Source organism: Lampris incognitus, chromosome 7 (genome assembly GCF_029633865.1).
Source record: "Lampris incognitus isolate fLamInc1 chromosome 7, fLamInc1.hap2, whole genome shotgun sequence".
Taxonomy (NCBI): Eukaryota; Metazoa; Chordata; class Actinopteri; order Lampriformes; family Lampridae; genus Lampris; species Lampris incognitus.
Window position 1 is genome coordinate 62,181,793 of NC_079217.1, and position 27,427 is coordinate 62,209,219.

The window sequence follows — 27,427 nt, forward strand, 5'->3', positions numbered from 1 at the left end:
TTGTCCGGACTCGTTTCTTCTGCCCCTTCCTGACGGGGCCTCCATGAGCCCCGCCCTCTTATGAGACCGTACTGAGAGAAGTGGCACAGATTACATGTGACCAGTGTATCAGATTTGTTATTGGTTTAGTTTCCACAAAGTGACTCTTCAGACTTGGTAAACAAACCAGCCTCTGGCATCTGCAGCGGAATTGAATTTGGGCCCGGCAGGGTTCTGTACGGTCGTCGTCTTATTAATGGTGGCGTTCGTAAGAATCTCAACTGCACGCTGAAGAGCACAATCGCCAAGGGCGTCCGGGTAGCGTAGTGGTCTGTTCTGCCAACACGGGGATCGTTGGTTCGAATCCCCGTGTTGCCTCCGGCTTGGTCGGGCGTCCCCACAGACACAATTGGCCGTGTCTGCAGGTGGGAAGCCGGATGTGGGTATCGCTGCAGTAGCGCCTCCTCTGGTCGGTCGGGGCACCTGTTTAGGGGGGGAACTGGGGGGAATAGCATGACCCTCCCACGCGCTCCGTCCCCCCTGGTGAAACTCCTCACTGTCAGGTGAAAAGAAGCGGCTGGCGACTCCGCATGTGGTGGTCTGCAGCCCTCCCCGGATCAGCAGAGGGGGCGGAGCAGAGACCGGGACGGCCCGGAAGAGCGGGGTGATTGCCGGATACAACTGGGGAGAAAAGGGGGAGGGGCGGGGGAGACAATCGCCATCATTCGTAGATCTATTGGGATTGCAGTTGCTAATCATCATCAACAGTCTAGGTGGCTTACAGAGCAAAATATGTGGCTTTTTGAATCTCAGATTGATCTGGTCATGATGAACTGCATCAGGGCGATGCGATTTGATTTGAATGTGAATGAGTTGGGATTTTCCAGTCTTGTGGTGTGGCGGCGGCCCCCCACCTGTTGTTTCTACATCACTGTGCTGTCCTGACCACGCTCCTGCAGATTGACAATATGAAAGAATTTCACCTCGAATGGAGATTTCCATCATTTGATGTAAGAAAACATTGTCCCCACTTCGGCCATAACGTTGGAAACCCAGCCCATTACGGGTTCGTCCGGAGGTCAGGGTCCCTCCTCTTTCAGCCACGTCGCCTAAATAAAAAAAAGGTATGTTTTGAAAAAACAGACATTTGATATAATTCAATAAACGTGAGCCGGCTAAACGTTATTAGCGTGGCGTTTGAGAAAGGGCTGTTTATGTTTGAGGAGGTGGGGAGGGTCAGCTGACTAAATGCGCGGTAAAACAAAAACCTCTCATCGTCCTCCAAGATCAGGTTTCACCGAAAAAACGATGGCACGGGCGTAGAGGGGGGGGGGGGGGGAGTGGAATGTGTGTGTGTTGGTAAGCGCGATATGGGGGATAACCTAAGTAAGCAGGAGAGGGAAGATGAAAGCAGATCTCTCTCCCCGGGGCAGGTAGGCCTCCTGTTTGCGGAGAGACCAGAGAGAGCGTGAGAGGAAGGAGTCGGGGCGCCTTGCCACGGCCTTCCCAGGCCCACTCCGGTCTAATGGCCCAGTCTAATGTCTCTCCAGTCTAATGGCTCGAGCGGCTAATACCCTGCAAATGAAAAACCGGCTCCGGTGCCATTGGAGTTCCTGGAGGGGGTCGTTAGTCTTGGGCGGAGGACTCGAGGGTAGGAGAAAGAAAGAAGCATGTGGGGGAGAGAAAGAACTGTGGACCAGAGGTTTACTCCGTCTCGCTACCTTTTTCCTCCCGTTGGAGGATTTCTGTTCGTCGTCATCTTTCCCCCCCCCCCCCCCTTTCTCGTTGTTTTCCATCTTTCTGCCGGTACATTTTCGCCGCGCTTTATCGTGCGTCACGCGCTAATCAAGTGTTGCGTCGTTATCTGGCGTGGAAAAAGGGGACAGTGATGAAAAGCAGACGTCGTTGCGTTACCCAGTGACTGATTAAATATAAAACACGACACGGCCCGAATGCTCAGACGGGGCAGACGGAGGAGGAAGCCGGACTGGGGAGAGATTAAATACGCACAGGGCGTGGAACAGCAAGGAGAGATGAAAAACAAAAGGGGAAAATGGTCAAAGGAGCATATCAGCCCTGCGTTATGATATTCCACTGTTACGGGGGTGAGGGGGGGGGGGCGAGCTTATTGCCTTGGTGAAAGAGGAAAAAAAAATCCCCTCTGGAATGAGCAGGGCGGCCAACATCAACACGGCCCTCTAGGTGCTCCGGAACAGAGGCAGCTACAGCGTACGAAGAGAGATTTTCGATATTAAAACAATAACAGGCCTCCTTTTGCGGCTCAAGTCTGAACGGCCGAGGCCGCTTTCACAGTCGGCGTCGTGTGAGAACGTGAGATACGCTTCGAGGCAAATGAAAATAGTCTTGACGAGTCGCCACGTCCAACCCTGACTGGCTGTCCTGGAGACTTGCGCGTCAGCGTAAAGCAGCTGATGTGGCCCGTCAGGTCGTGTTCCTCATTGTGGAAGGAACACACACTAAGCTTTTCAGGAAACGAGCCCCGGTCGTAAATCTCGCACTTGCGAGGCAGTTTTTTAGGCAGCCTCAGAAAGAAAAGTAAGTTGAGAGCCGGGGCACAGTGGTTAGCGCGGTCGTCTCGCAGCAAGAAGGTCCTGGGTAGTCCGGCCTCGGGGGTCGTCCCGGGTCGTCCTCCGTGTGGAGTTTGCATGTTCTCCCCGTGTCTGCGTGGGTTTCCTCCCACAGTCCAAAGACATGTAGGTCAGGTGAATCGGCCGTACTAAACTGTCCCTAGGTGTGTGATGGCCTGGCGGCCTGTCCAGGGTGTCTCCCGCCTTGCGCCCAGTGACCGCTGGGATAGGCGACCCTGAGAGCAGGGTAGGCGGTGTGGCTAATGGATGGATGGATGGATGGATAGTCTGGATACGGAGGATGGGTTCGTGGTCCTCTCACTTCTTGAACGAAAATATTGGGTCCGTCCAATCCTGAGAAGACGTCAGGAGCAGGGAGGGTTTCACCTGCTGACCAAGGAGCTGCGGAACCATCCCGATCGTTTCCAGATGCGTTTCAGGATGTCGGCGGTCCAGTTTGATACATATGAAGTAACAGAACAAAACACCAATGAACTCGTCCCCTGTTTATGTCGCGTTCGTAAATACAGAAGAAGCTTTATTTACAGTGTGCACATGTCCCTCTGGACAAGTTTCCCGCCCGCAATCTGTCTTCGAATTCCGCATCTCTATAGTCTTTGCTTTCTTTGTCAGGAAGGGCTTCGTGCTGGGAGGCGAAGTGAACAGGTTCCTCAGACAGGCGCCCGGGTAGCGCAGCGGTCTAGTCCGTTGCCTACCAACACGGGATCGCCGGTTCGAATCCCCGTGTTACCTCCGGCTTGGTCGGGCGTCCCTACAGACGCCATTGGCCGTGTCTGCGGGTGGGAAGTCGGATGTGGGTATGTGTGTCCTGGTCGCCGCACTAGCGCCTCCTCTGGTCAGGCGGGGTGCCCCCGGATCGGCAGAGAGGGGGGTGGAGCAGCGAACGGGACGGCTCAAAAAAGAGGGGGGGTAATTGGCCAGATACAAACTGGGGAGAAAAAGGAGGATACTTGGGGGGGGGGGGGGGTCCTCAAACGCCATTTTGGATGACGATATTTGCATGTACGGTGGCTCGGAGTGGTCAAACAACTCTCTAAAGGCTTTTGACGGATGCGGGGGAAAAGAACCCCGCAGAAAATCGAACCTTTTCCAAAAACGTTTAATGCCGGACGAAACGTGATTGACACAGCGACAGTTTCTGACCAGAAATACAGACTTGGTGTGCTAGCACCTTAAACGCTTAAGCTAACTGAACGTTTAAGGGGCTGGTTTGAATGAGGTGAGCGTCATCTCTCAATTCATACCGTAACGCATAGCAACACAGCACACCAGGGAGCTACAGGCCTGGCTTCTTGGCTTTACTTTGCACAGTAATAGGGCGGTAAAAGACAATGTTTGCCCCCCAAAATTGCGTCGTTTCCTCCTCAGGTCACGCCAAACCGAGGAAACGGCCTTGTCGCAGCACGTAAGGGGAAGCAAGCAGATAATGCATGACATAACAATACCACCAAAGTAGTAGCTGGAGTAATACAAGACCCATAACTAAGACACAAGTTTACTGTGTAGTGCAGCAAATGAACTACAAAAACCCATATATCAGAAGTGTAAAGCCTATCAGCCCAGGTGTTAATGGGTTAAATTGGCAGTGCCGAGTGTGGGCGGACGGGTTGACATGAAGGCCTTGTTGCAGCTGGGGCAGCTCAGGTTGACCTTGTCTTTCTATGCTGACGGTGCCTGGGTGCAGCTCCACTCCGAGGTGCTGTAAGATCATGCGGCTGCAAAGGCAGTATTAGGAACAACAATGACCATTGTTTCTGGCATTGTTTCTGGCATTGTTTCTGGCATTGTTTCTGGCATTGTTTCTGGCATTGGCCATTGTGCTCAGTAGAGACTGATTACCGTCACGGCTGAGAAGAGGCTGTGATCGTACACAACAGTCGATCTCTCCCGCCTCTGTGGGCGGGAGTCATTTCTCGTTCTGTTCAGGTTAACCAGGCTGCCCACCCCCCTGCTCTACCACTCTGGGGGTTTTTTTAATGTCTGCACATAGAAACACAGCAAACAATTGTGTTCTCGTGTTTGCTTGTGCAATAGTTTCAAATGCGGCCGTACAATCAAGCTCGGACCTGCAAGCCCTGCGTGATGCGAGGGCCTTATGTACACGCAGACAAACACATGCACACACACGCAGAATCCCCTAATGCAGAGAATTCTGGGTAGGGGCTGCATTTCACCTTAGTTGTTGTCCGAACTGGGGTGAAAGTGAATGGCTGCGTATTGAATTGTATGGGGGAGACCGAACGAGAGGGGGGGGGGGGAAACGCTGCTTTTTTTGTTTATATTTTGCAGCGGCTTGACGCTGGAATATTCTGTGGGACTGAAACAGGCTTTTTGTTCCGCTGTTGTCCCTGAAACGGGTCATAATGAAATGCCAATTGCCAGCAGAATAGCCTATATGTTTCTCCGAACAATTTCCATCTTGCCTTTTGGAGGATGTGTGTGAGAGCGAGAGAGAGAGAGAGAGAGAGAGAGAGAGAGAGAGAGAAGATGAAGCAGTCTGCAAAAAAGGGGACATAATAGCGGATCATCACACCTCCTGCTTGCCGTTTTAGAAGTTTGCTTCTGTACACTTGAAAAGAACTGCAGTGAAACGACAGTATCGGTGATATATGTCAATCTGTCAGAACTGATTATTCTTTTCTGTGTGTGTGTGTGTGTGTCTAAGAGATATTGAGAGAGAAGATAGAGAGGGCGAGAGAAGAAAGGTAGAGGGGTGGCGAGGTGGTAAGAGACAAAATGTACATATAAATGTCTGCTGATTTGCATGCGTTTGTTTCGAGAAGTTGCTGCAGTAATCAGCTGTGCCCCCCCCCTACACTGTCAAGTAGACGGTGAGAAGATCAGCTGGTACCGTCCGGCTCGACGAAGCTAGCCCCGAGCTGGACGGATCGGGCAGAGAAAGTCTCTTTGACCAAGCCGGCGCTGAAAATCTGTGCCCTCTTTGGGATGCTTCTGTATATTCATAGAGCGACACACATTCACGCCATGGAATAAAGTAAAACTGAGACCTTCCATATAAATAGGGTGAAGGTAAGAAGCAAGCACACAACTGCATCATCGGGGAGTTGTGCGCCTTCCTCACTGGCTGTTTGACAGTAGCTCTTAAGGAGGAAGTGTGTGTACTTGACATTGCTCAGCATTTGGTCGGTACTCTTCCAGCCCATCAGTGTCATAAACATCTGCTCCAGTAATAACGGTGTCCAGCGACGCGCTCTGGCGGGCATCCAGGTGTTTGATTATGTTGTTGGCTTTATCGGCTGCAAAGACACACTTGGGTATCAAGATGTTGAAATGGTTCAGCCGACTGAGTTAATGACGGGAGGAGCACCGGGTTATGCAAGGCCCTGTGAAATCCGTTTCGTCTCTTTCCAAATTCCATTTTATTTTTTCCGCATTTTAGAATTTCTCACATTTTCTCAATTCAGATTTTTGTCTTTCCCAATTTTACTTTTACATCTAAGGACAAGGGCGGCATGGCGGCGCAGTGGGTAGCCTCACAGCAAGAAGGTCCTGGGTTTGAACCCCGGTGTCGTCCAACCTTGGGGGTCCTCTGTATGGAGTTTGCATGTTCTCCCCGTGTCCGCGTGGGTTTCCCCCGGGTGCTCCGGTTTCCTCCCACAGTCCAAAGACATGTAGGTCAGGTGAATCAGCCGTACTAAATTGCCCCTAGCTGTGAATGTTTGTGTGTGAGTGTGTCGGCCCTGTGATGGATGGCGGCCTGTCCAGGGTGTCTCCCCGCCTGCCGGCCAATGACTGCTGGGATAGGCTCCAGCATCCCGTGACCCGAATTCGGATATGCGGCTTGGATGATGGATGGATGGATCCAGAGGTGGACACCCCGGCTTCAGAAAGTAAAAGTCCTGCCACATATTTGTTCCACCCATGCACTACACCAGCTGGATTTAATTAGGGCAACTCTTCAGCCAGGTGTAAATCACCTTGTTAGTGAATGGCTAGAACAAACACGTGGTAGGACTTTTGCTTTCTGAAGCCGGGGTGTCCACCTCTGGCTCAGGACAAATTGATTGAAATTCATAACAGATTTACATATTTTGTAATAGCGTCATTCAGATCTCTAAATTCTGCACACTTTCTCGGTAATATCTAAAACCAGTTTTGAGGCCTCCATACCGTGATTCTGTCCATGTTTGCCCCAAGGACAAAATAATGTCGTTCCGCTTTTGGAGCGCATTTGTTACAGAGACCATCCAGGAATTAAACGTGTCACGCGTTCGACCCGCTGTCACGGCGCATGTGTCCATAAACAGCCATCAGTTGAAGCGTGAGGAGCCCTCCTTCCATGTTCTGTCTTTCTTCTTGAACCTGTCCTCAGGTGTTTGTATGCTCCGGGAGTCCTCACTAGAGAACAGCTCTGTTGTGGATGTGCACAATACGGACTTGGCGTCCTACCAAACGGAACATTTTTCATTGCATTTGCTGGCTCCGAAGTATGTTTCACCTCAAAGGACCTGTAAATATAAAGAGGACAGAACATGGAGGAAAGGCTTCACAGCGACACTATATGTCAAGTCCACGAGCGGGGCGCGTCTTGGCTACCGGCAGCTAAAATGTACTCCGGTTTCTCGTAGGCTCTTGCTGTTTTACCCCCAGAATAGAAGGTCCGTATTCAGTGATAAGCACAATTACCTATCAGACATACGGCCAAAGTTGAGCATCTTTTATCCATCCACCCATCCCTTATCCAGACCGCTTATCCTTTTAGTTGGTGGTAATTCTCTACCCTGGCTGCTTCCTCTTCAGCCTTCTGTCTTTATATCCTGTTAAACCGAGAGCAGAGGAAAAGACCGTGCCAGACGGCGTAAACGCAGCGGTCTGAGGGTCCCGTTTGCCTTGACTTCTTAGTACCCGGGTCTCGTTGACTGGTTCGCCTCAAGTGCTCACCTGCCACTTTGTCTGTGCGGCCAGCCAACCTCGTTTTCAGAGTAGGCGAACGTGTTAATCACAGTCACGGGTAACTACTAACTGCTCGATGGAGGGAGATTTTCCTGCTGGTTTTAGTTGCATTTATAATGTGGCATTCGGACGTCGCTGGAGGACGGATTTTTTTTTTTTTAACGTGTTTTTATTCTCCAGATTTCTGGTTGAATTATGCCAAGGCTGTTTCCTGGGTGGCTGTTGGGAACCGTTTCATGCCCGTCATTCTTAGTGGCCCGTGCACTCGTTTCAGTGAACTTGACTGCATATTTCTGAGATTGTGTGAGCGACTGCAGGGACTGGCCACAGTTGAGCCAGATAATGTCCCATTAAGCATGTGTGTGTGTGTGTGTGTGTGTGTCCTCTTTGTGTAACTCTGTGTGTTTTGTGAGTCTGCGTGAGAGCGAGCGAGCGAGGTCTGTGTGTGTTGAGGTCTGCGTATGTGAGCTGCGCTCTCTCCGTCTCCTTTATCATTGACCTTTCCACATTCCACAACCTGCTCCTGGAAGTGGGACCTGATTGGCCGCGGCACAGAATGCTTTGTTTGAACCCGACCACACGATTGGTCGGTTGACGTGTTCCTGGCTCTGATATGTCAAGTGGACCTGTTCCTGCTGTATTTCTGCTCTCTGAGAGGAATGTCAAATGCCCTTTTTTCCTTATTGAGTTCCACACTTTATAGTCGGTTTGCAAAATAAACAAAGCACAGGAGTTGTTCGTAGTAGTGCTGTGGCCTGTCCAGTACAGCGTATTGGAAAAACACGTAAGTTGACAAAAATTTGTGAACACCTGGCAAATATCCAACTTGATTTTTTTTTTGTTGCCAATGAAGAGTTGCATGAGCAGGATAAGATAAATTTGCCCTCTAATCGAAAGTAATGTTTCAAAGCACAGTGGCGCAAGACAAGAAAGCAAACCCGTCTCGTAATCGTTTTACGGGCCACTCGGAGCGAAGTGTGATAAACTTGCCTGGACATCAGCTGCAGGCTGTGGTTATAACAGGTATGTTTGGGGTCACGATTTGAGGGGTTTTAATAGGCTCAGACCTTCAACTTGAGGCGGGGAGGGCAGGATCTGGGTTGGAAGGATCCCCCCCCCCCCCGAAGAGCAACTTTTAGAAGCAGGAGTTACCACTCTGCCAACTTTCCAATGATCCTTGCATGATATGTCTGTTAACAACAGGCGATGGTGGTGGTATGGCAGTAACGCCCAGATCATCCTGACTGTTTCACATTAACTGCTTTCTGGTGTGCTGTTCGAGCTGGCTATTTGTTTGTTCCTTACTGGTGAGGCACCACGCAGGTTTCAGGCTTTATAGGTCGTCTCCGCCATAAGCAGTAAAGTGGGCCACAGGGACGTCCACTTAAATGTGTCCCGGCAGCAGACTCTAGTTCCTGCATCTCCCTATACAGTTTACCTAGAAGCCCCCCCCCCTCACGCGCGCGGCAGGTTGAGTTCAGGGGCGTTCCCGTGTGACGCGCTGTCTCAGCCACCCCGCCCCACCCCACCCCCCTTCGCGCGCGGCTCTTGTTTCCCGGTGACGTCACGATACTGGGTCGCGTTTGCTGAAACCATAGGAATGCGACGCGCCGCGGCTGCGCTACACGGACCCGGTCGTCGCCCGATGTCTCCGCCACTCCGCGTGTAGGACGCCCGAGGAGGAAGAAGCGCGGCGGTTGCGGAGGCGCCCTCACCTTCCTCGGTGGCGGAAATAAGTTTTGTTGTTGTTGTTGTTGTTGCTGCCCTCGTGTTACTGGACCGGCTGGACCCGTTCGGCTCCTCGCGAGCCGCTGTTACTTGCCGGTGCCCGCTCGCGACATGGATCAGGTGGATTCTGGTTTAGGTTCTGGATAGACTCTGGATTACCGTGAGTACCCCTGCACCCGACGCTGCGCTCGAGTTCCCCCCGCAGACGACACTTAAAAGAGTCCCGGTTGTTGCCGTTTAGATCGGGGGGACTGACTCGATACCTGCGAACTCGCCTCGTTCGGTCACCCGAACCGGCTGGAGAACGGAACCTGCGCCGCGAGACAAGGTGGCGGCTGTGCTCTCGAAGCTCCCGGCAGCCGGGATGAACTTTGTCCCGATACATAATAACTTAATTGTCAGGGACCAAGTACAATGCTCCGTGTGTGCGTCTGCAAGGGGGGTGGGGGTGGGGTGGGTGGGGGTATCGGTTTCAAACCAGCAGCCTTGTGTGCTGGGTTGCTCCGTCTCTTTTATTTCCCGAACTCCTGCTGCTCCAACCTGTTACTGCCAGTACCGAGACGTGAGACCGCGCGCACAGCTGTTAGCAGCCCCCCCCCCCCCCCGCTCACCGGCCCAGCGGCGGCGTCACTCCTTGCACCGGTGTAAGTGACACATGGCATGGGGAGGAGGAGGAGGAGGAGAACGTCTCTATATATATATATAAGGGATCTTGCATCACCTCTGGTCTGCAACTGTAGTTGTTTTTCTGCATTCAGAAACAATAAGGGTGTAGTTTCAAAGTTCTTACTCCAACTTGTAACCACTGGGTTGGGTGGTGGCATAGTTAGTTTTGCTTAATAATCCGTTTACCGGGTCGGATTAGGATCTGCGGCGGAAGAACGAGCCATTCTGGTGGGGCTTATTAACACAATAGTGGTGTGTTTGGTGGTTTGCCTAGATCCAGTTGTAGGTGTAAACGCCACAGCCTTGGTCTAGTCTTGTGTTAGATAGTCGGCCTGTGTGTCACGAGAACCTCTTCTCAGTGTGGTGAGTAGGTCCCTATCTTAACTCCCTCATTTACTGAAATAGCTGACAGATGTAGGCCCACTCAATGTTACACTGATGCTGAGACACCCCCCTCCCCACCCACCACACACTGTGTGAACCAGCTGATGTAGTTACAGGAGTTGGGAGCTGCAAGGTCACTTGATCTGTGTTTGCACAGCACTTTTATGAATCAGGGAATGCAGATAGAAAGGTGAAGGGTGGGTGTATGTGTGGGAGCAAGAGAATAGGCTATTAATTATCCACCCTGATTCAGCACCGGCCTGCAAATGTTAGCGCATCATTCCAGCTGTGGTAACCTAAATACTTGGATCGTCACGTTGGTCAGGTTATAAGGCTGTCTATGTATTTTCCAGACTCGGAGGCGAGCTAATGCTTCTATTATATTTTTCCCGGTGGAGGACGAGCGATTTTTCTCCCTCCTCCGTGGATTCCTTACATTAAAAATAAACCCTAGCAAATAAATAAATAAAAAGAATAAAAGAGAAAATGCCACCAGGCAAATCCTTATTTCTTTTTCTTTTTACTGTGCCTTGTAACATTGTGCACACTGGCAATTTTGCATCTTACCGAGCATCATTTACAGGACCTCCACTTTTCTTAAGATGTAGCTGCCTAGTAAAATTCTGATTCAGTTTCTCCTTTTGGACTGCAAAGTACTGAGTCTTCTGATCTAATTGAAACCATACTTGGTGTGGAAGAGTGTAGCCACTGGGCATAAAAGCATCACCAGCCTACACTACTCAGCAACATCCACCCTTTAGAAAACAGTGTGTTAAGAGTTATAATTTAAACCTGTCCTGGTGTATGATCAGTCCTCCTCCTTAAGCTTCTCTGTTTAGTAATACAGCCCTGCTTATGCCCCCTTGTAGTGACCATTCGTCTAAGAACCACATAAATGTTCCTGAGCTGAAATGGACACTAGAGAACATTATAAGACACGATTTGTGAAAACTGTGGAGAAAAATAGGGGGAAAATACACATACTTTGTATTTTCTTCCTATTTTCTAGGTAGGAGTCTTTGTGCCTCTGCAATGATAGCGCCACAGAACCTTGCATTTGGAGGGGCAACTGATCTGCCCTTTCGCTGAAGCCAACTCCCCCTGAAGCCCACTGACCTGTGACCTCTAGGTGTTGGCCGGCTGATCAGAGATTGGGGATGGATGGATTACATAAGGATCTGTCCGACTAGCTGCCCAATTAGTGTGCTTCCTAAATCTTGGTGTGTCTGTCAGATCCCAGCTTTCCGTCGTAGTTGGATAAGATCAAGAGGACCGTTTGCCTTCAGATGAACTGCATGCGACTTCCTCTGGCTGCTCCGGTCTTTGAAAATGATCATAGTGTCTCTTTGGAATTCCATCTCCTTCGCTGTTTTGCTCGTTAGGAGGGTGAAACATTAGGTACAATTATCGAATACAAAGAAAAACTATGTTTGTTATTTTCTGGCTGTTGTGTTAGTGATAGGAATTGCAGTGTGCTACAGTAGCTGTAAATCTTTTTTAAAGCTTTTCTTAGTACTTGTAAATGGGAGGATAACTTGGGATTTGCAGAGTTGACAAAGATTTTTCTCTGGTGTGCAGCTAAGTCAGTGATTCTGTGATGTGCCGTAGTATCTGGATCAGGTAACAAAGAGCCTGGAAAAAATTGCAGACTGTTACTATATGGACATCATAGTTATCACTGGTGTAAATCCCCCCCCCCACATATCTTTAAACCGAAATCTTTCTCAGAGACAAACGAGCAATGTGCGCTCATCAGTTGTAAATGTCAGATCAGTGCAGCTTCACTGGGTTTTGTTATCTGAAAAGTGTGAGTGAATGGCTTTCATTGACACAGGCATACGTTTGACGGCCTATCTGTTCTTTATGATGTTCAAAATGTACTCCAGTAAAACCTTTCACCTGAGTCATCGATATTATGGTTTTATAAGAGAAGCGGCGCTTCAATCCGTCTTTCAAATGAGTTATCTAGACTTGTCTAACTAGATTTATTTTGGCTGCTTAAAGTTTGTTTGCATTGTCCCTTCGACCCTGGAGGGTTGCCAGTGTCTGGCTGGGAAGATAGCTATGTGAGGCATTCCCAGTGGCTTCTGCACACCCAAAACTGTTAGTGCACTTCAGAGGGAGGAACAGAAGAATGAATGTGCTCTTCATGGTGACGGACACCGATGAGCTGCTTTTCGAACCAGTTCCCCTCTCGCTGTTGCAGTCCGTCCTCACGGCCACTGGCCACCAAGCTTTTTGACAGGGAGGGCCAACGGCAGACCCGGCGTTATCGGTGACCCGTTGCCCAAGTCATATCATGGGACAGTTATTTAGAAATGAAACCAGATGGAAACTGCTACGGCCTTGTGATCCTGTGGGATTTATTCATCTTGAAATATATTGAAAATGCCTTGAGGGGCATACGGGTAGCATAGCGGTCTATTCCATTGTCTACCAGCATGAGGATCGGCAGTTCAAATCCCCGCGCTATCTCCGGCTTGATCGGGCATCCCTACAGACACAATTGACCATGTCTGCGAGCGGGAAGCCGGATGTGGGTACGTGTCCTGGTCGCTGCACTGGCACCTCCTCTGGTCGGTCAGGGCACCTGTTCGGGGGGGAGGGGGAACTTGGGGGGAATAGCGTGATCCTCCCACGCGCTACGTCCTCTTGGCGAAACTCCTCACTGTGAGGTGGAAAGAAGCGACTGGCGACCCCATCGGAGGAGGCATGTGGTAGTCTGCAGCCCTCCCCGGATCGGCAGAGGGGGTGGAGCAGTGGCCAGGACAGCTCAGAAGAGTGGGGTAATTGGCTGGATACAATTAGGGAGAAAAGGGGAGAAAAAAATCCCCCCAAAAAAGAAAACGCCTTGAGCATAAGCAAGGGTCTTCTGAGTCGCTGTCTAGAGATGGAACAATGGAAGCGTTCTGCAGAACAATGAAAGGTAACGAATCCATTTCATATTCATAATATGTCATAAATGGCAATAGACTCATCCTAGCAGTTACATCAGAACACCAGCAAGATGTTAAGTTTCATCAAGAAAACTCAAACTATAAAGGTATGTTTGGACACCCTGGCCTAGGAAGGCTGAAAGTGGGTTATGTCGAGACCAAACGGGACTTTCCGACCTACAGCAAAAGTGCTCGCCAATTTGTAAAATGTTAACTAAGACTGATGATACTCGTCACTGTTAAAGGTTAGCGGGGAATGTTACGTTCGCACTTTTCCAACATCATTTGTTGAAGAGTAACTCAACAAGTCAAAGTGTGTTCCTCGTTTACTGTAACACTGACCCATGATGGTGCAACAAGATAGAAAATCGCTGTGAGAATTTAACCAAAGGAATTTCCTTTTTTAAACAAGAATAATGGCAATTTAGAAAAACAAACTTGTAGGTCTCCGAATGCCAGACCCAAAGTGAGACTGCAGTTTCGAAAGTTTGCGAGAATGTGCGTTCTCAGAGGTTGGCCTCGAAGCCGTCCGGAGCCAGAAGAGCACATTTTACTGCCTCAGAGTTTGAAAACACGTTCCCTGCACCCACCTCAAGAAACAGGATCTAGGTTGGTTTTACTGCCCAGGTAGAAACAACACCATTTAGCATAGCTACAGTGCTAGCAACTTCATTTTTAACACATTATTTATGCAAAACCACTAAAAAAAACACAAATGGAAATGCTGTAGTCCCCTACCTCATTTTTTTTTTAAAGTTCTTGTGGTACTGTTATGAATGAAGCAAGATATTTATATATATATATATATTTTGACAGGTCAAAGCATAACTTTTGCTTTGTAACCCATCTAGACATTTAAATCTGCCACGTGATTTGAGTCCGGCCTTGTGAGAACAGTATGTCATAAGTGTGAGTACGGGCAAAGTTTAAGACGGCTAAACCGAGTTAGAAAATGTTGAATGCTTAGGAGAGAGACACGCTTGCCACAGCTGGATCTCAGACTTTCGCCGCCAGGATTAGCTTGGCCCAGGTGAGTCACAGATGAACAGGGCAAGATGGACGCCGCTAGGCTTCTCAAGAGAATCGAACATATTTCACCGTAATAGAGCGGTTGTAAATGGACCGACTTGCGATTTTACGTCGCTTTATCGATCCTAAATATCTGTAGACAGTTTAAAATATCAACAGACTTTCTTTATCCACAGACTACTTCCAAAGAAGGCAGTCCAAAGCGACCTTCGACAACGATGCCTTATCCGATAGACTAGGCTGCTTGTTCTGGCTGCAAATTGAACCCTAGTGTCACAAACCCCCCCCCCCCCCCGAGAGAGTCGACTGTTTTGTGTTGCTCTGTGCTAATGCCACACGATAGGGCTGATGTGAACGACTGAATCTTTCCTCGTTCTAGACCACCCAAGTACCTCTCCCCATCGGCGTCCCCAAATTTTGAAAAAGCGGCGTGCTCCTCCGTGTTTCCAACGTCCAGTTGAATCGGCTCACTCATTTTTTAGGAGTATTGCAGCACCCATCTCGAAAGCTGTTGCTTTGTGTTCACTCGCATAGTAAATGTTTTTTGTCTTCATTAAACTGATCTAAACAACTAGCTGAAAGGTGAAATTAATCAGCAAACTCTCCAAAGTATCCGAGGAATTCTGGATGTGCCAGCCACCGTTGTCGGCAGAGACAATAAAGTTAGATTTCCTGCCTTGGTCCCTGGCCACTCGTTTTTGAGTAACGCCTCCACCGGTGCGACTGCATAGTGTTGTTGTTAATGCCTTTCCAACTCCGGACCACCCATGTGTTTCAATCAGGCCAGCCCAGCCCAGCCCAGGGACAGTAGCTTCGCCCAGAGCTCATCAGCCTCTCTGCCCCCTCACAGGACTGCCTTTCTCACTGCTCACTCAGCCGAGAGAGAGAGACAGACAGACAGACGGCGAGAGAGAGACCAGAGAGAGAGAGACAGAGAGAGGGAGACCAGAGACAGAGGGAGGGAGGCCATAGAGAGAGAGAGAGAGGGAGACCAGAGAGAGAGAGAGACAGAGAGCAGGTTTGGGGAAAGAGAGGGTGAGACAGAGAAGTTGGCACAGTGGTGGAGCGAGTGAGGGTGGGTGGGAGGGAGAAGAGGAAGCCATAACTAGGAGCCGGAGTGTTTGTTGTGCTCTGGGAGCTGCTTGTTTTGCTGTGTGAGAGGAGGGGCCCTTTACAGCTCTCGGGTTTATTTGTGTGTCCTAAATGTTTGAGTGGGTGGCAGGGCGCAGCAGTGTCGTTTTTAGACTTTTCTGACTGCGAGCCTTTGACGTTTTAATGATTCCCTCTCTTTGAGCCGGACTCGGCAGTGGGAGGGAGGTTTTATAAGTAGTTTAGTCTTTGACTAATGGGAGCAGTAGTATGGTTTTACTGTCCCCGGTTAGCTGCTCTCAACCCGTGGAAGCTTGTGTCAAGTATTGTCGGCATATGGCAGTCGTCAGTCTGTCGGTCACTCGTGGAATTTCACCCCTTCGTACCAGCATGAGGTCGACAGTGTTGGTGAAAATCCTTTTCTACAAATCTCGTCTGTGCCTTGTTTATTAAGGAGAGGAAACGGTTATATTGTTGTGCTAATTTAATGTCAAACATTAGTCCTCACATCTCGGCTTGCAAGTTGTCCGGCAAAACACTTCAAACCCTCCCTCATACTTGGCTAAAACCGCTGAATCTGGCCGTGTTTCAAGCTCTGCTTGTCTCCGCATAGTTAGACGGCACCTAATTGGGCGATGACAAAGACGGGGGAGAAAGATCTGGCGTGCCAAAGGTGAGTCAGATTCTGACCTGCGACCTTGTGAGTATGTCAGTCCGCCGAGCGGCGTTACAGTTTGTCCTCCTCGGTGGTGTTGTCACATGTCTCTCTTGATCAGTTTTTAATTTTGTAGTAACTTTATGTGGGAAATAAACAGCCTGCTAATGTGAGCAAAAGGGCTTGACAGCCTCCCCCCCCCCCCCCCTCCACCGTTTCCTGTTTTGAGGGGCCGACGTTTGGTCGGGTGTGCCCGCGGGCTGTTTGGGTCAGGGGGGTTTTGCCCTTCACCTGCCTCGACCGTCCGTCTCTTCCTGCAGCTCACCTGTTTTGCTACACCTGCCCGTCCGTCTTGTCAACGGATCTAGCCGTTTAAATGGGTGTAGGTCGCCATTCGCTGTCGAGGCCGGATGCCTTTCTGACCGCCTGTGTGTCTCTGTTTGATTCGGCCTACATGCTGATCCTGCACATTTTGCCCCAATGTACGCGTCTGTCTGTGCACCTGTCTGCCCTTGCCTCTCAGAGGCATGTCTAACTGCGTTGCACTTCAGAGTACAGCAGTAAATCACGTTGACACCGGTACCCAGGGTTCACTTTTGCTTGGCAAAGCTCTGTGTTTTTATTAGCCAGCTGTTGAAGTTGTTGTTTGGCTGCAAACAGTCAGCCTGTGAACGCAGCTCGGCCAAATCAGAGATCAGAACTTTGTAATCACTTTGCCAGGGGGGCGGTTTTGCCTGTTGCGGGATTCGGACCCGACTATTTCATGGCTCTCGACGACAGCGATCGAATCTTTGTTTTTCACGGGCGACCTCTTGGCTCCTCCGCGTTCCGGCAGAAAAACCCTGCGGCTTTGAAAACCGCAATCCTTGATTCCCGTCCAGACCGCTGTATTTGAATTTCAGATGGGTAACGTCTTTCTCAATCCACACTTGTCAGTCTTGCAGCATTGATTTACTCTTCGTATTAGCTCACGTGTTTTCAATTACGTGGATGAGCTCAGGCCATGCACAAACCTCTCTGAAATGTCTTCTAAACCTTCCCGATAGAAGGCCTAACCATAGGATACATGGTAGTATGTTGATTTACGCTACAGCGCCGTTTGCGATCGTTAGTGGAAATCCCTTTGGTTGCCTCTCGGTCCTCGTTAGTTTCCCTCAGCGTTCAGGCAGCACTGGCTATCTTCAGCGCCGAGTCGAGATGCGTCGATTGATTTTTGTGCCGTCTTCATTTTATCGCTAATGGGGTACCCCGTGACAATTTAAGTGGGCTTTCCTCTTGCCCTCCACCGTGCTGCAGTTAGAGAATGAATCATCTTTGGTCGTAGGTTAAAAAAGTCCAAATAGGAGGTACTTGGGACAGGTGCACTCACTAGAATTGGAAATAATGAGGCCTTGCAGTGCTCGGTGGACATCATCAATTACATCAGTGATGTAAATTTGGGTGATTTAGATCTCGATTTATATTTACATTATTAGGAACGCTTCGTGATATTTGGTCCAGATTTCTACATCTTGACAGCTATAGAGTACGTAGATGAGCTGAGGAAATAAATCTGGCCTCTGTGGCCGCCCTAGGTGCTGGACACAGACAGAAAATACTCTCCGTACCCACTCTTTATCGGCCAGTCGGGAGAGTCCCTTGTGAGCCGGCGTCTCCATTTGTCAGTCAGGATCGCTTACTCCCGCTTTAACTTACGTATTGATACGTGTTTAAGTTTAGCGGCTCGTTTTGATGAAGGATGCAATAATCGGGACAAAAGTGAGGTGTATAATCGCCCCATTTTGGTCTCCATGATGAATTTGTTGTTACAGGTCCATCAATATCAATGGGATAGACTCCAGCGTTCCGTGACCCGACTTCGGATAAGCGGCTTGGATAGTGGATGGATGGATGTCCATCAGTCTCTTACTGTGGAGCTGTGTAGTCCTTTATGCCCCCTCTGCGTATAGTAGAGTACTGGACTGCTGAATGAGAAGCCGGGTGTCGGTGGTGGGGAAGTCGTGTTTTCGGCTGTGGGCCTTTGTGCTGTCTGTGGGTGGGTCCTATTAAACTTCAAACCCTCCCACCATGTTAGAATCTGAGCCCAGCAGTGACTCACTGCCCCCTGACTCCCGTCTACCCTCACCCAGCCCCTCAGTCACAGGTCAGAGTTCATCCACCCTTCACCCACCCATCTCCCTTTCCCTGCCAGCTCTGTTTAAACTTTTACCTGTTGTGTTGCATTTACTTATTTTCAGCTGGTAACACACCTCCCCTTCCTAGTTTTCTCTTTATCCGTGAAGATGGCAAGAAAGCTCAAGGCTGGCAGGACTAAAGAGGACCAGGTTTTGCAGTCAGGTCATTCTGTGTGATTATAATCCAGTTGAGTTGGGGAGGGTTTCAACGGGAACGGCCGATTACACGGTAAATCTAGAGATAAAAACACATTTGTGTGAAGACTCAACCCTGGGTGTCTGTTTTCGGACGCAGCTGTTTTGCAGTTATGGAGCCTCTCCACTCGCCTCAACTGATGGAGCAACACTCGCATCACTCTTTCTAGTCTTCGAAATGCCAGCAACTTTCTTTAAATTCCCCCGACAGCAGGGTGGAGACGTGGAGACATGCGAGAAGTTTCTCTCCGGGGTTGGAATTTGGTTTCACTCCGTGAAAATGACAGTCATGTAACCGGTAGCTGACTGGTTAAAAATAACGACGGAGTGACCGAGCTGAGGTAATGCGGATTAGCTTTAGGAGGTTGTGTACGTGCTCCCCTCGGTTGCTCGTCCCGCTCGTACCCGAGCCGCCCTGGCACCGCTCACGCCCAAGGGAAAAAGGGCAGTTTTCCACTCCGGCTCTCTGTAAAATTCTCACTAGAGCTTAGTTTGACAACACCTATGCGAATAGGTTAGCAGTGGTGGTCGGTTTTTAATGGTATTGATCCAGCAGTGATCGGGATACAGGCTGTTTCATAGGCCTTATGATCAAGAGTCGCTCTGCAAATTTAAAGCCAGGGGAGAAAGCGAGATGAGATGTGCTCAGTAGCCGAAACACTGAGCTGTAGTATCCAGCTTCAAAGATAAAAATGGAGACAGTTCATTGTTATTTGTACAGCCTGTTTATGTGGGAACAAGTCCAGATGGTAAACGGACTGTTTGCAGCTTGCAGACCCGGGGATGTTCACACAGAACATCTTAATATTTCCTGTTGGTGTGCTGATGGAGAGTCCATAAGGAATCCTCTATCACAGGGGTAGACAACATGGTCCAGAAAGGTCCCGGTGTGGGTGCAGGTCTTTGTTCCAACCAAGGAGTTGCACACCTGAGTCTACAAACCAAGGTCCTTAGCAAAGACTATTGGTTGACCAATAGAATCAGGTGTGTAAGTGCTTGGTTGGAACAAAGACCCGCACCCACACCGGGACCTTTCTGGGCCATGTCGCCTGTCCCTGCTGTATCATATCAACTGACTCCCCACTTTCTCTTTCACCCTCCTATTTTTCGGTGGTTTTCCTTATATCGTATCTTACACTTGTAAGATTAAGATCGGATTTCTCCCAACCTGGAATGCGTAAGTCTGTTCTTCATCATCGTGACCGTGTAGCACATTTTACAAACCTGCCCATCCCTGTTCTCTGTGTGGGATGTGATCTGTGGGCCGGTTGGAAAACTGCTCCCCCCAGAGGTCAGGCTGTTAATGATGACACTAAGCATCTTCTTACCCTGGCACCCTTAACCTGCCCCACCCTCTCTGTCCAGAGAGTCCCCCACCAAAACACCACCTCAACCACCTCTCTCTCGCCCACTCTTCTTCTCTCTCTCTCTTGCTCTCACAGTCTTTCAACCCCCCCCCCCCCCCGATCCTGCTGCCGGTAAATCCCCGGTTATGTTCATAACACAGCTGATGCTGGAAAACCTCTTGTTTGACTACAGGGAGTGTCTTGTTTGATACCCACTGGTAAAGCAACAAGTTTTTGTGTGTATGTGTGTGTGCATGGGCGTGTGTGTATGACCTGCGCTTTGTTTGTTTGTATGTGTAGTGCTGTGTTTGTGTATGCGTGAACATGGAAAAAGATGGAAACCGCTTTTGTTAAATTCCTTTTGCAAAAGCAGACCGTGCGTTTGTGTCGGCCTGGATGGGTGTGTGTAAGCCCTCACACGCCCGTCCGTGTGGTTCCATGTGTGTACTTCGGAACCCGGATTCAGAAGTAGTATACTCCGTCTCCCGCCACTGGTCACACTGGGCCGAACTGGTGGAATATCAAGCTGTCTTCTAGAGTCAATCTTGGGGTAGATTAAAGGTTAGGTTGTGTGGGGGAGCCTGACCTGAGTGGCTAAAATGGAGAAGGCAGACTCAAAACTGCCCCCGTTTAGTAAAAGTGATTTATTTACAGGGTGTAGCGAATCAAGGGGCAACTAAAGGGTCCGACCCGTTGGCCAAGGGCTAGCGAGTCTAGGCCTACGTGGTTGTTACACTACCCCCCTCTTTCGGGAAGCACGTCCGCCTCACGGTCTCACCACCCCATTTCTGACACCAATGTGGCGAATTCAGGGGCAAAATCTGCCGCAGCCGGGAACCGAACCCGGGTCACCCGCACCACAGGCGACCGCGTTAACCAGTCAACTAAAGGGTCCGACCCGTTAGCCAAGGGGGGGGGGCACTTCAATTTCGGCAAAATAAAGTTTGGTTGATTGATATTCAGCCCTACACAATGTAAAATCCTCCACAGACTGTTGCCCCTGCCCCCCCTCTGGCAGTATTGGTGCTGTCTGATACCCTTTTCACACCAAAATTCGCGTATATAAGCGGGTTTTTTAAACGCAGGTAAACCCGCTAAACATAATTACTCCTTTCACAGTGCCGGCAGTCGGACCCGGGTCTAACTGCCAGTAGCAGACCCGGGTCCGACTGCCGGCAGACGAGTTTGCCTTTCCTTCTTTTTTCTCCCATAGCGTCATCGTTGACGCCATGACATTCGTGATGTCACGAACGCGCTGGAAAATGGGGAAGTAAACGGTAGAAAGCAGCATGGAAGCCAGAGGGACAGTGGTTAGCGTCACTTTTTCATATCTTGTACTTCAGTCTCTCTTTCAAACCGTACAAACTCAACGCAGACTGAACGACGTTCGAACGAAGACGTACCCACCAACAATAAATGGTTTTTCCTCAGTTGCCGGCGCGACTTTATGACGCGTGGACAATGGCGCTACATCATCACGCAAATTAGCGTGTCCGCCCGGGTGTCGCGTCTACATCAATGCCGATCGGAGGTGGAGCCGATAAATACCCGTGTCTACTGCGGGGTCATTTGACCCGGGAGTGGATGCCGATTGTACCCTTTTACATTGACCACCAAGGGCGGCTGTTAGCGGGTGTTAGCGGGTTTTTGGCCAGTGTGAAAGGGGTACGACTGTGATGTTTAGTCCCCGGGCCCCCATAAGTACACGCTACAGCAGTTGTGCCGTCATTCGTAACGGGAGACCAGCGTCAGGCCTATTGTTGTGTGACTGTTGTTGACCTTCTGCTAAAGGTCACAGCTGGTTTACTGCTGCTGGGCCTCTCAATGCTCAGTGGACTGAGATAAGCCAGTCGGGTTGTAACTCTGTAACACACACACACACCTCGGCACTCAGAACCACAGTAGCATGGCCGGTTGAGTTATCTCCGTTGTTGTTCGATACCCCACCGCGAAAAACACCTGGACAGTTTTCCAGATGTCTGATGGACTAGTTTTCCGATCATTTTAACCACAAACTATATTCAAGTTGTCCATTTATAGGAAAAGGAAGTCAAGGTGTCTCGTTTAATTATAGCACTGGAGGGGTGAGGACCACGATTCATTGCTAACATCAGAACCTAATGCCGGTGGTTCTTTTGTTTCATATGCCAGATTACCTGGTTCAGGAAACCAAGTTAAAGTCACTACCTGGAGGAAACCCGGGTGGCGTGGCGGTCTATTGTGTTGCCTACCAACACGGGGATCCCGGTCCAAATCCCCGTGTCACCTCTGCCTTGGTCGGGTGTCCCGAAAGACACAATTGGCCGTGTCTGCGGGTGGGAAGCCGAATGTGGGTATGTGTCCCGGTCTCTGCACTAGCGCCTCCTCTGGTCTGTCGGGGCGCCTGTTCGGAAGGGAGGGGGAATAACATGATCCGCCGGATACAAGTGGGGGTGAAAAAGTCACTAGCTGGGGTCAGCTGGTGGTCGGGGTGAATGGCTAACCAGTATGATGCTGGTGTCCCTGCATAGTGTTTGCTGTTTGTTACGGTCAACACCAGCAGCCTAATAGAGGACTCATTAGACACTCAGAGCAATAAGACGTTCGGCATGTGAGAAGTTTTAGTTGCCCTCTCTAATCCTCCTCTCTTCTTCCTCTTCCTCCTGTTCTGCAGATCAGATGCTAGCCTGCAGCCTCCCGAGACGTCGTCATGTTCACCAAGAAGAAGAAGTCTCGCATCCAGATCTCTGCCCCTTCCAACTTCGAGCACCGCGTCCACACCGACTTTGACGAGCAGGAGCAGAAGTTTGTGGGGTTGCCGCGGCAATGGCAGTCGCTGATCGAGGACACGGCCAAGAGGCCCAAGCCCTTCATCGATGCCACCGTTATCACCACCGTGGAGCCACGCAAGGTCAGGGGTCACCGGTGGTAGGGGGCGAGGGGTGACTTGGTCAAGAAAAAAGGGGGGGATTACTTGCCAGATAAACCGACCCAAAATTAGCTGCCCAGCGTTCCCGTCTGTGTGATAAATGTGAAAATTATGTCGTTATCTTTTACCTGGAAAACGTCAGAAAGAGAAGAAGAAATTCGCTGTTTGAGGTGCGGACACAAGGACCGTTGGAAAAGTGGTCCTTGTGTCTTTGTCGCTTTCTTTCAAGGAATTCTGTTTGCAGGAGTGGCGTAGGAAACCCGGCCACTGCGGCGTGCATATTTACACATGGCTAGGTCAGGAAAGGGGCCCACGCCGCTCAGCGCAGTGCACAGAAGCACGAGGAAGTTTTCTGTTTCGCGGAGGCTGTATTTTCTCTATACAGTTCAAGGTTGTTTACGGTGTTGTATATAATGACGCTGAATGCACAGAACTCAAATTGTAAATATGATTGTTCCTTCAGCCAGACTGTGAAGGGCAGACGAGTCACGGCATTGGAAACAATGCATGATGGGAATACAGATTGACAATGTGCCTCAAAATAGACTCGGAGGAAGTCATCTTTTAGGAAGAATACTACGGGTCCACCGGGAAGTCTTGACTCGGACGGGTCGTCGTTTAAAACGCTCTCTTGATTTTATTTCTGGGACGGTTTCGGGGTTTATCAACAGTCGAGCCGTGACCACGGGGCAGGAAACACAACTTTGTTGTCCGCTGGTCTGAAGATCTTGTACCTTTTGAAAATGGGTGCTGGCAGTCAGATTTTTTTTTTCACTAAATTTTACCTGTAAGTAGTGATGGGTTTGGCTTGAAGATTGCTGCGATATTCTTCCACCATCTGGTTGGAGGTTATTTCACTGTCTCCTCATAGCTGACTCCTTCAGACGTGTTGTGATGGACCTTCATGTGATGTCCCTAAGTCTTGTTGCTTTTTACTTTATTGCTGTCATCTTCCTCTTTCCCCTGTTGTTGGTATCATATGTTTTCATTTCTGTTTGACGTTTCTCTTTTATTTCGTCATAGCACCTCCTTTAAGAAAGTAGTGCCATACAGTTGCTCTTCCCACCTTTCTTCTATCTCTTTTCCTTTGCATGCTTAGCCACCCTTTTCTTTTTCTTTTTTTTTTTTTCTTGGAGGTTTTCCTCTTTTTTCTCCCCAGTTGTACCGGGCCAATTACCCCACTCTTGCGAGCCGTCCCGGTCGCTGCTCCACCCCCTCTGCTGATCCGGGGAGGGCTGCAGACTACCACATGCCTCCTCTGATACATGTGGAGTCGCCAGCCGCTTCTTTTCACCTGACAGGAATTTCACCAGGGGGACGTAACGCATGGGAGGATCACGCCATTCCCCCCAGTTCCCCCTCCCCCCTGAACAGGCGCCCCGACCAACCAGAGGAGGCGCTAGTGCAGCGACCAGAACACATAACCACATCCGGTTTCCTACCCGTAGACACAGTCAGTTGTGTCTGTAGGGATGCCCGACCAAGCTGGAGGTAACACAGGGTTTTGAACCGTCTTCCCCAATTTGGTAGGCAGCGGAATAGGCTGCTATGCTACCCGGACGCCTGTCTTCCCCTATTTTTTTTTTCCTTTTGCTCACCAAGTTCGTGCTTGTCAATCATACTTATCATTGATGTGTATGTGTGTGTGTTTCCAGACTATAGTGCGTGGCAGCAAGCTGGGGGTGGATGGCTCTCTGACATGGCTGCTGGACGAGTTTGAAACCATGTCTGTAACCCGCTCCAACTCCCTCAGACGAGGAAGCCCCCCCGTCCAGCCGCGCAGAGACTCCAGCTCCTCGGGAGGAGGTGGTGGAGGGCAGGAGAACGGAGACCCTTACCATAGACACTACCAACACACAGACCGACAGGACAGGCATGAACATAGATTTGTTTGAACAGTCATTTTATACATTATGCCAAGTTAAATAAACAGAATTTAAGGTATTTAGGGAAGGAAAGACTCCGTGTTTCGGTTTAGCGAATGACGTGTTAACCGGTGACTTTAGTGACAGCAGCTGTTGAAAACACAAACAGAACACATAATGTCCTTCAAAGCCTTCAGTTTTATTTTAATCAATTCTAAATGCACACTCATCTGTGTTTCATATCTTTGTTAACCATTTACGCAAGTTAAATTGTGTTCAGCAAGACTCATTCACCTGTGGGGAAACAAACCGCAGCTGTATTTTTTACCGTTAGCCTCAATGGGGAAGTGACCTACCTTTATTCAGTAATTTAACCTGCGACGTTATAATGTCAGATTCCTCATTAGACACTAGCTAGCTGCTCTGCTAATCTGTATTTCCCCCCACATTAAAAGTAACCTCAAGAATTGTGAATGCTTCTTGTTGGTGACACCGTTTAATTTACACAACGTAGGACAAAAAGGACCAGACTAATATAAACTGTATTGAACATTCAATTTAAGCTACAGCTGCCGTCACCACGACAACCACAGATGCACTCGGCTGAAAGTCACCAGGTAACACGGTCACTAGTTAAAGCAAAACACCTGCAGGAAAGCAGTCGCCTTGTCGCTGCAGTCAAACAAGCCTGCTGGGGTTTTAGTCCAATCAGATTGCGGCTCATTTGTAAACAGCCTTTCAGAGCCAATCGAGGACTCTGTTATTTCATCTACCTGCAGGTTGGTCCCACCTACATCAGTTAACCCTTTACTGGTTGTATCTGAGACCTACTTGATGAGAATTGATCGTTCTTATTGGGCGAAAAAATACGCTGCATCTCTCGCAATTAATCGACTGATCGACTACTTTGTGGGAGTAGCTGATGACTAATAAAATGTAGGAGTCGTGAGTGCCCTGCTGTGTGTACTTGTACTGTACTGCAGTTTGTACCTCGTAGATCAGACTCTGTCCCTCTAAATGATTACATGACCAGGATAATCTCTATCTAATATCTTTTTCCTGGATATGACCTGGGTACATGTCCATGGCTTGACTAAACTTTGTGCACCACATTGTCTGTTTGTGTATTTTCAGTTGTAATTGTTGTCCAAAACACTAAGAATCTACAATACACACACACACACACACACACACACAGAGGTTTGTTTGGCACAGGTTTGCCAGCTGTGCCATTCCAAAGTCTGTCTCTTATAATAGAAGTGAACATAAACACGAGTATTAGCAGTGCTAGCTAGTTAGCAGTACCCCTGGGGTACCTGAGTGACCCTTTTATTACACTCTAACTCATCTATTTCCCTGACTTTCCTCAGAGACCGACCCAGACCAGAACACCTGAGTGCAGGGGACCGGGGTGATCCCCGTCAGGGTCAGCATGGAGTCCGTCCTCCACAGAGAGATGATGGGGTACATGGGCGACCCCAGCAGCAGCCCCGGGGCCAGGAGCCCAGCAGAGGCCACAGAGACAGGGACAGACTAGGCTCCGGTCCTCCTCCTCCCCCAGACCGAGACAGAAAGCCCCGTGAACAGCAGCACCAGGTGGGAAAACAAACAAGGTGGATTACATCGAAGCGTAGGTGTAAAATGTGTTTCTTTCCTCTGTTAGCCAAGAGTCGATCCTGAAGTTGTCTGATTGTTGTTAGATTTCCACATCTAACACCTAAAATGACTCCTCTTCTGCAATGCTCCCCTCTTCTCTCGCTGTTCCAACAAATCCTTCCTGCCTCAATCTGCCATCACTCTGGCCTTTTACTTATTAAATCCAACCCCACCTACTTCCATCCATCTTCATGCATTCCTCCTCGGTCTGTCTTCTTCCCTCCGTGAATCTCTCCGTCCTGCTTCACTCCAGGACCAGGTCGTTCGCAGGGACCAACCTAGTGACCAGAGGCCCAAATCCAGCTACACAGGACGGGACGGCAGCCCCCAGTCTCCCCGGGATAAGAGACCACTCTCCGGACCCAACATCCGAACCCCCAACCTGCCCGTCACAGAGGGGGTGATAAAGCCCACCCAGCAGAACACACGGCCCTTTAACACCTACCCCCGGACCGACAGCGAAGGAGGACGCAGTCCTACTGGACAGGTGAGAATGAGAGAATGGGAAGAAACCATTTTTATTTGTTTATCTGTTCACGGTGTGCATCTGTGTTGTTTCCATTTATGGATGGAGGGTTGGATAGATAGACAATTAAGCGGTTTGGATAATGGGTGGATGTGTGTTGCTTCACAGGATGGGTTATGGTGAAAGGATAATTTCATGAATACAGTATAGACTACTTTCGTCAGTATTTGCAGTCTGCAGGGTAAGTAAGCATATGTAGACAGCCAAACAAACAGACAGATGTATAGACAGCTATTTCAAAGCAGGGCAGACAGAAATAAGGGTGTATGCAGCCCCACAAGCTTTAGAAGACAGACAGATAGGCAGGCAGTTGCAAATGGAGACCTGCTGGTGGATGAAAGCTCTTCTCACCTCGGCTTTTCTTTTCCAGTAGTTTCAGCGGGTCCTCGTGTGGTTCCCTGCTGTTACAGCTGACTGTTGGTGTGAGAGCTGTAATAACCTTGTGATGCATGAAATACACCGTCTGCACTGCATGTAATACACTGTCTGCACTATGTCTTGTACTATAGGTGCAGCCATGGTGTGCCTATATACTGGACTGTGTCAGAAGCTGCTTCCGTCAGTTCCAAATTTGTAGCGGTGAACAAGAAAAGCTGAATGGAAACAGCAGAGTTAAAAAAAGAGAAGACTCAATATCACAAAAACAGGTTTTTAATACTTACTTGAGGTCTGAAAGTTTGTGTTATTAAAAATACAAGGCAATAAGGAGAGACTGAAACCGTTTTCAGACGTCTCCTGAAGGAAATAATCCACAGCGTTTTTCCATTT

General features: G+C 49.4%; 1 protein-coding gene across 2 annotated transcripts in view; it reads left to right on the plus strand.

The window, feature by feature from the left end:
* Positions 1-27,427, plus strand: part of pak4 (p21 protein (Cdc42/Rac)-activated kinase 4) — a 42,204-nt gene that overhangs the window by 2,946 nt on the left and 11,831 nt on the right. Inside the window, exons 1-5 of one of the 2 annotated variants that reach the window (XM_056283425.1) lie at positions 9,285-9,390; positions 22,358-22,594; positions 24,268-24,485; positions 25,848-26,073; positions 26,387-26,620. In XM_056283425.1, the coding sequence (XP_056139400.1) occupies positions 22,394-22,594; positions 24,268-24,485; positions 25,848-26,073; positions 26,387-26,620 (879 nt within the window). In that variant the 5' untranslated portion in view covers positions 9,285-9,390; positions 22,358-22,393. Of the gene's footprint in view, positions 1-9,284; positions 9,391-22,357; positions 22,595-24,267; positions 24,486-25,847; positions 26,074-26,386; positions 26,621-27,427 lie in introns of those variants that run through there. The other variant, XM_056283423.1, reaches the window with a different exon arrangement.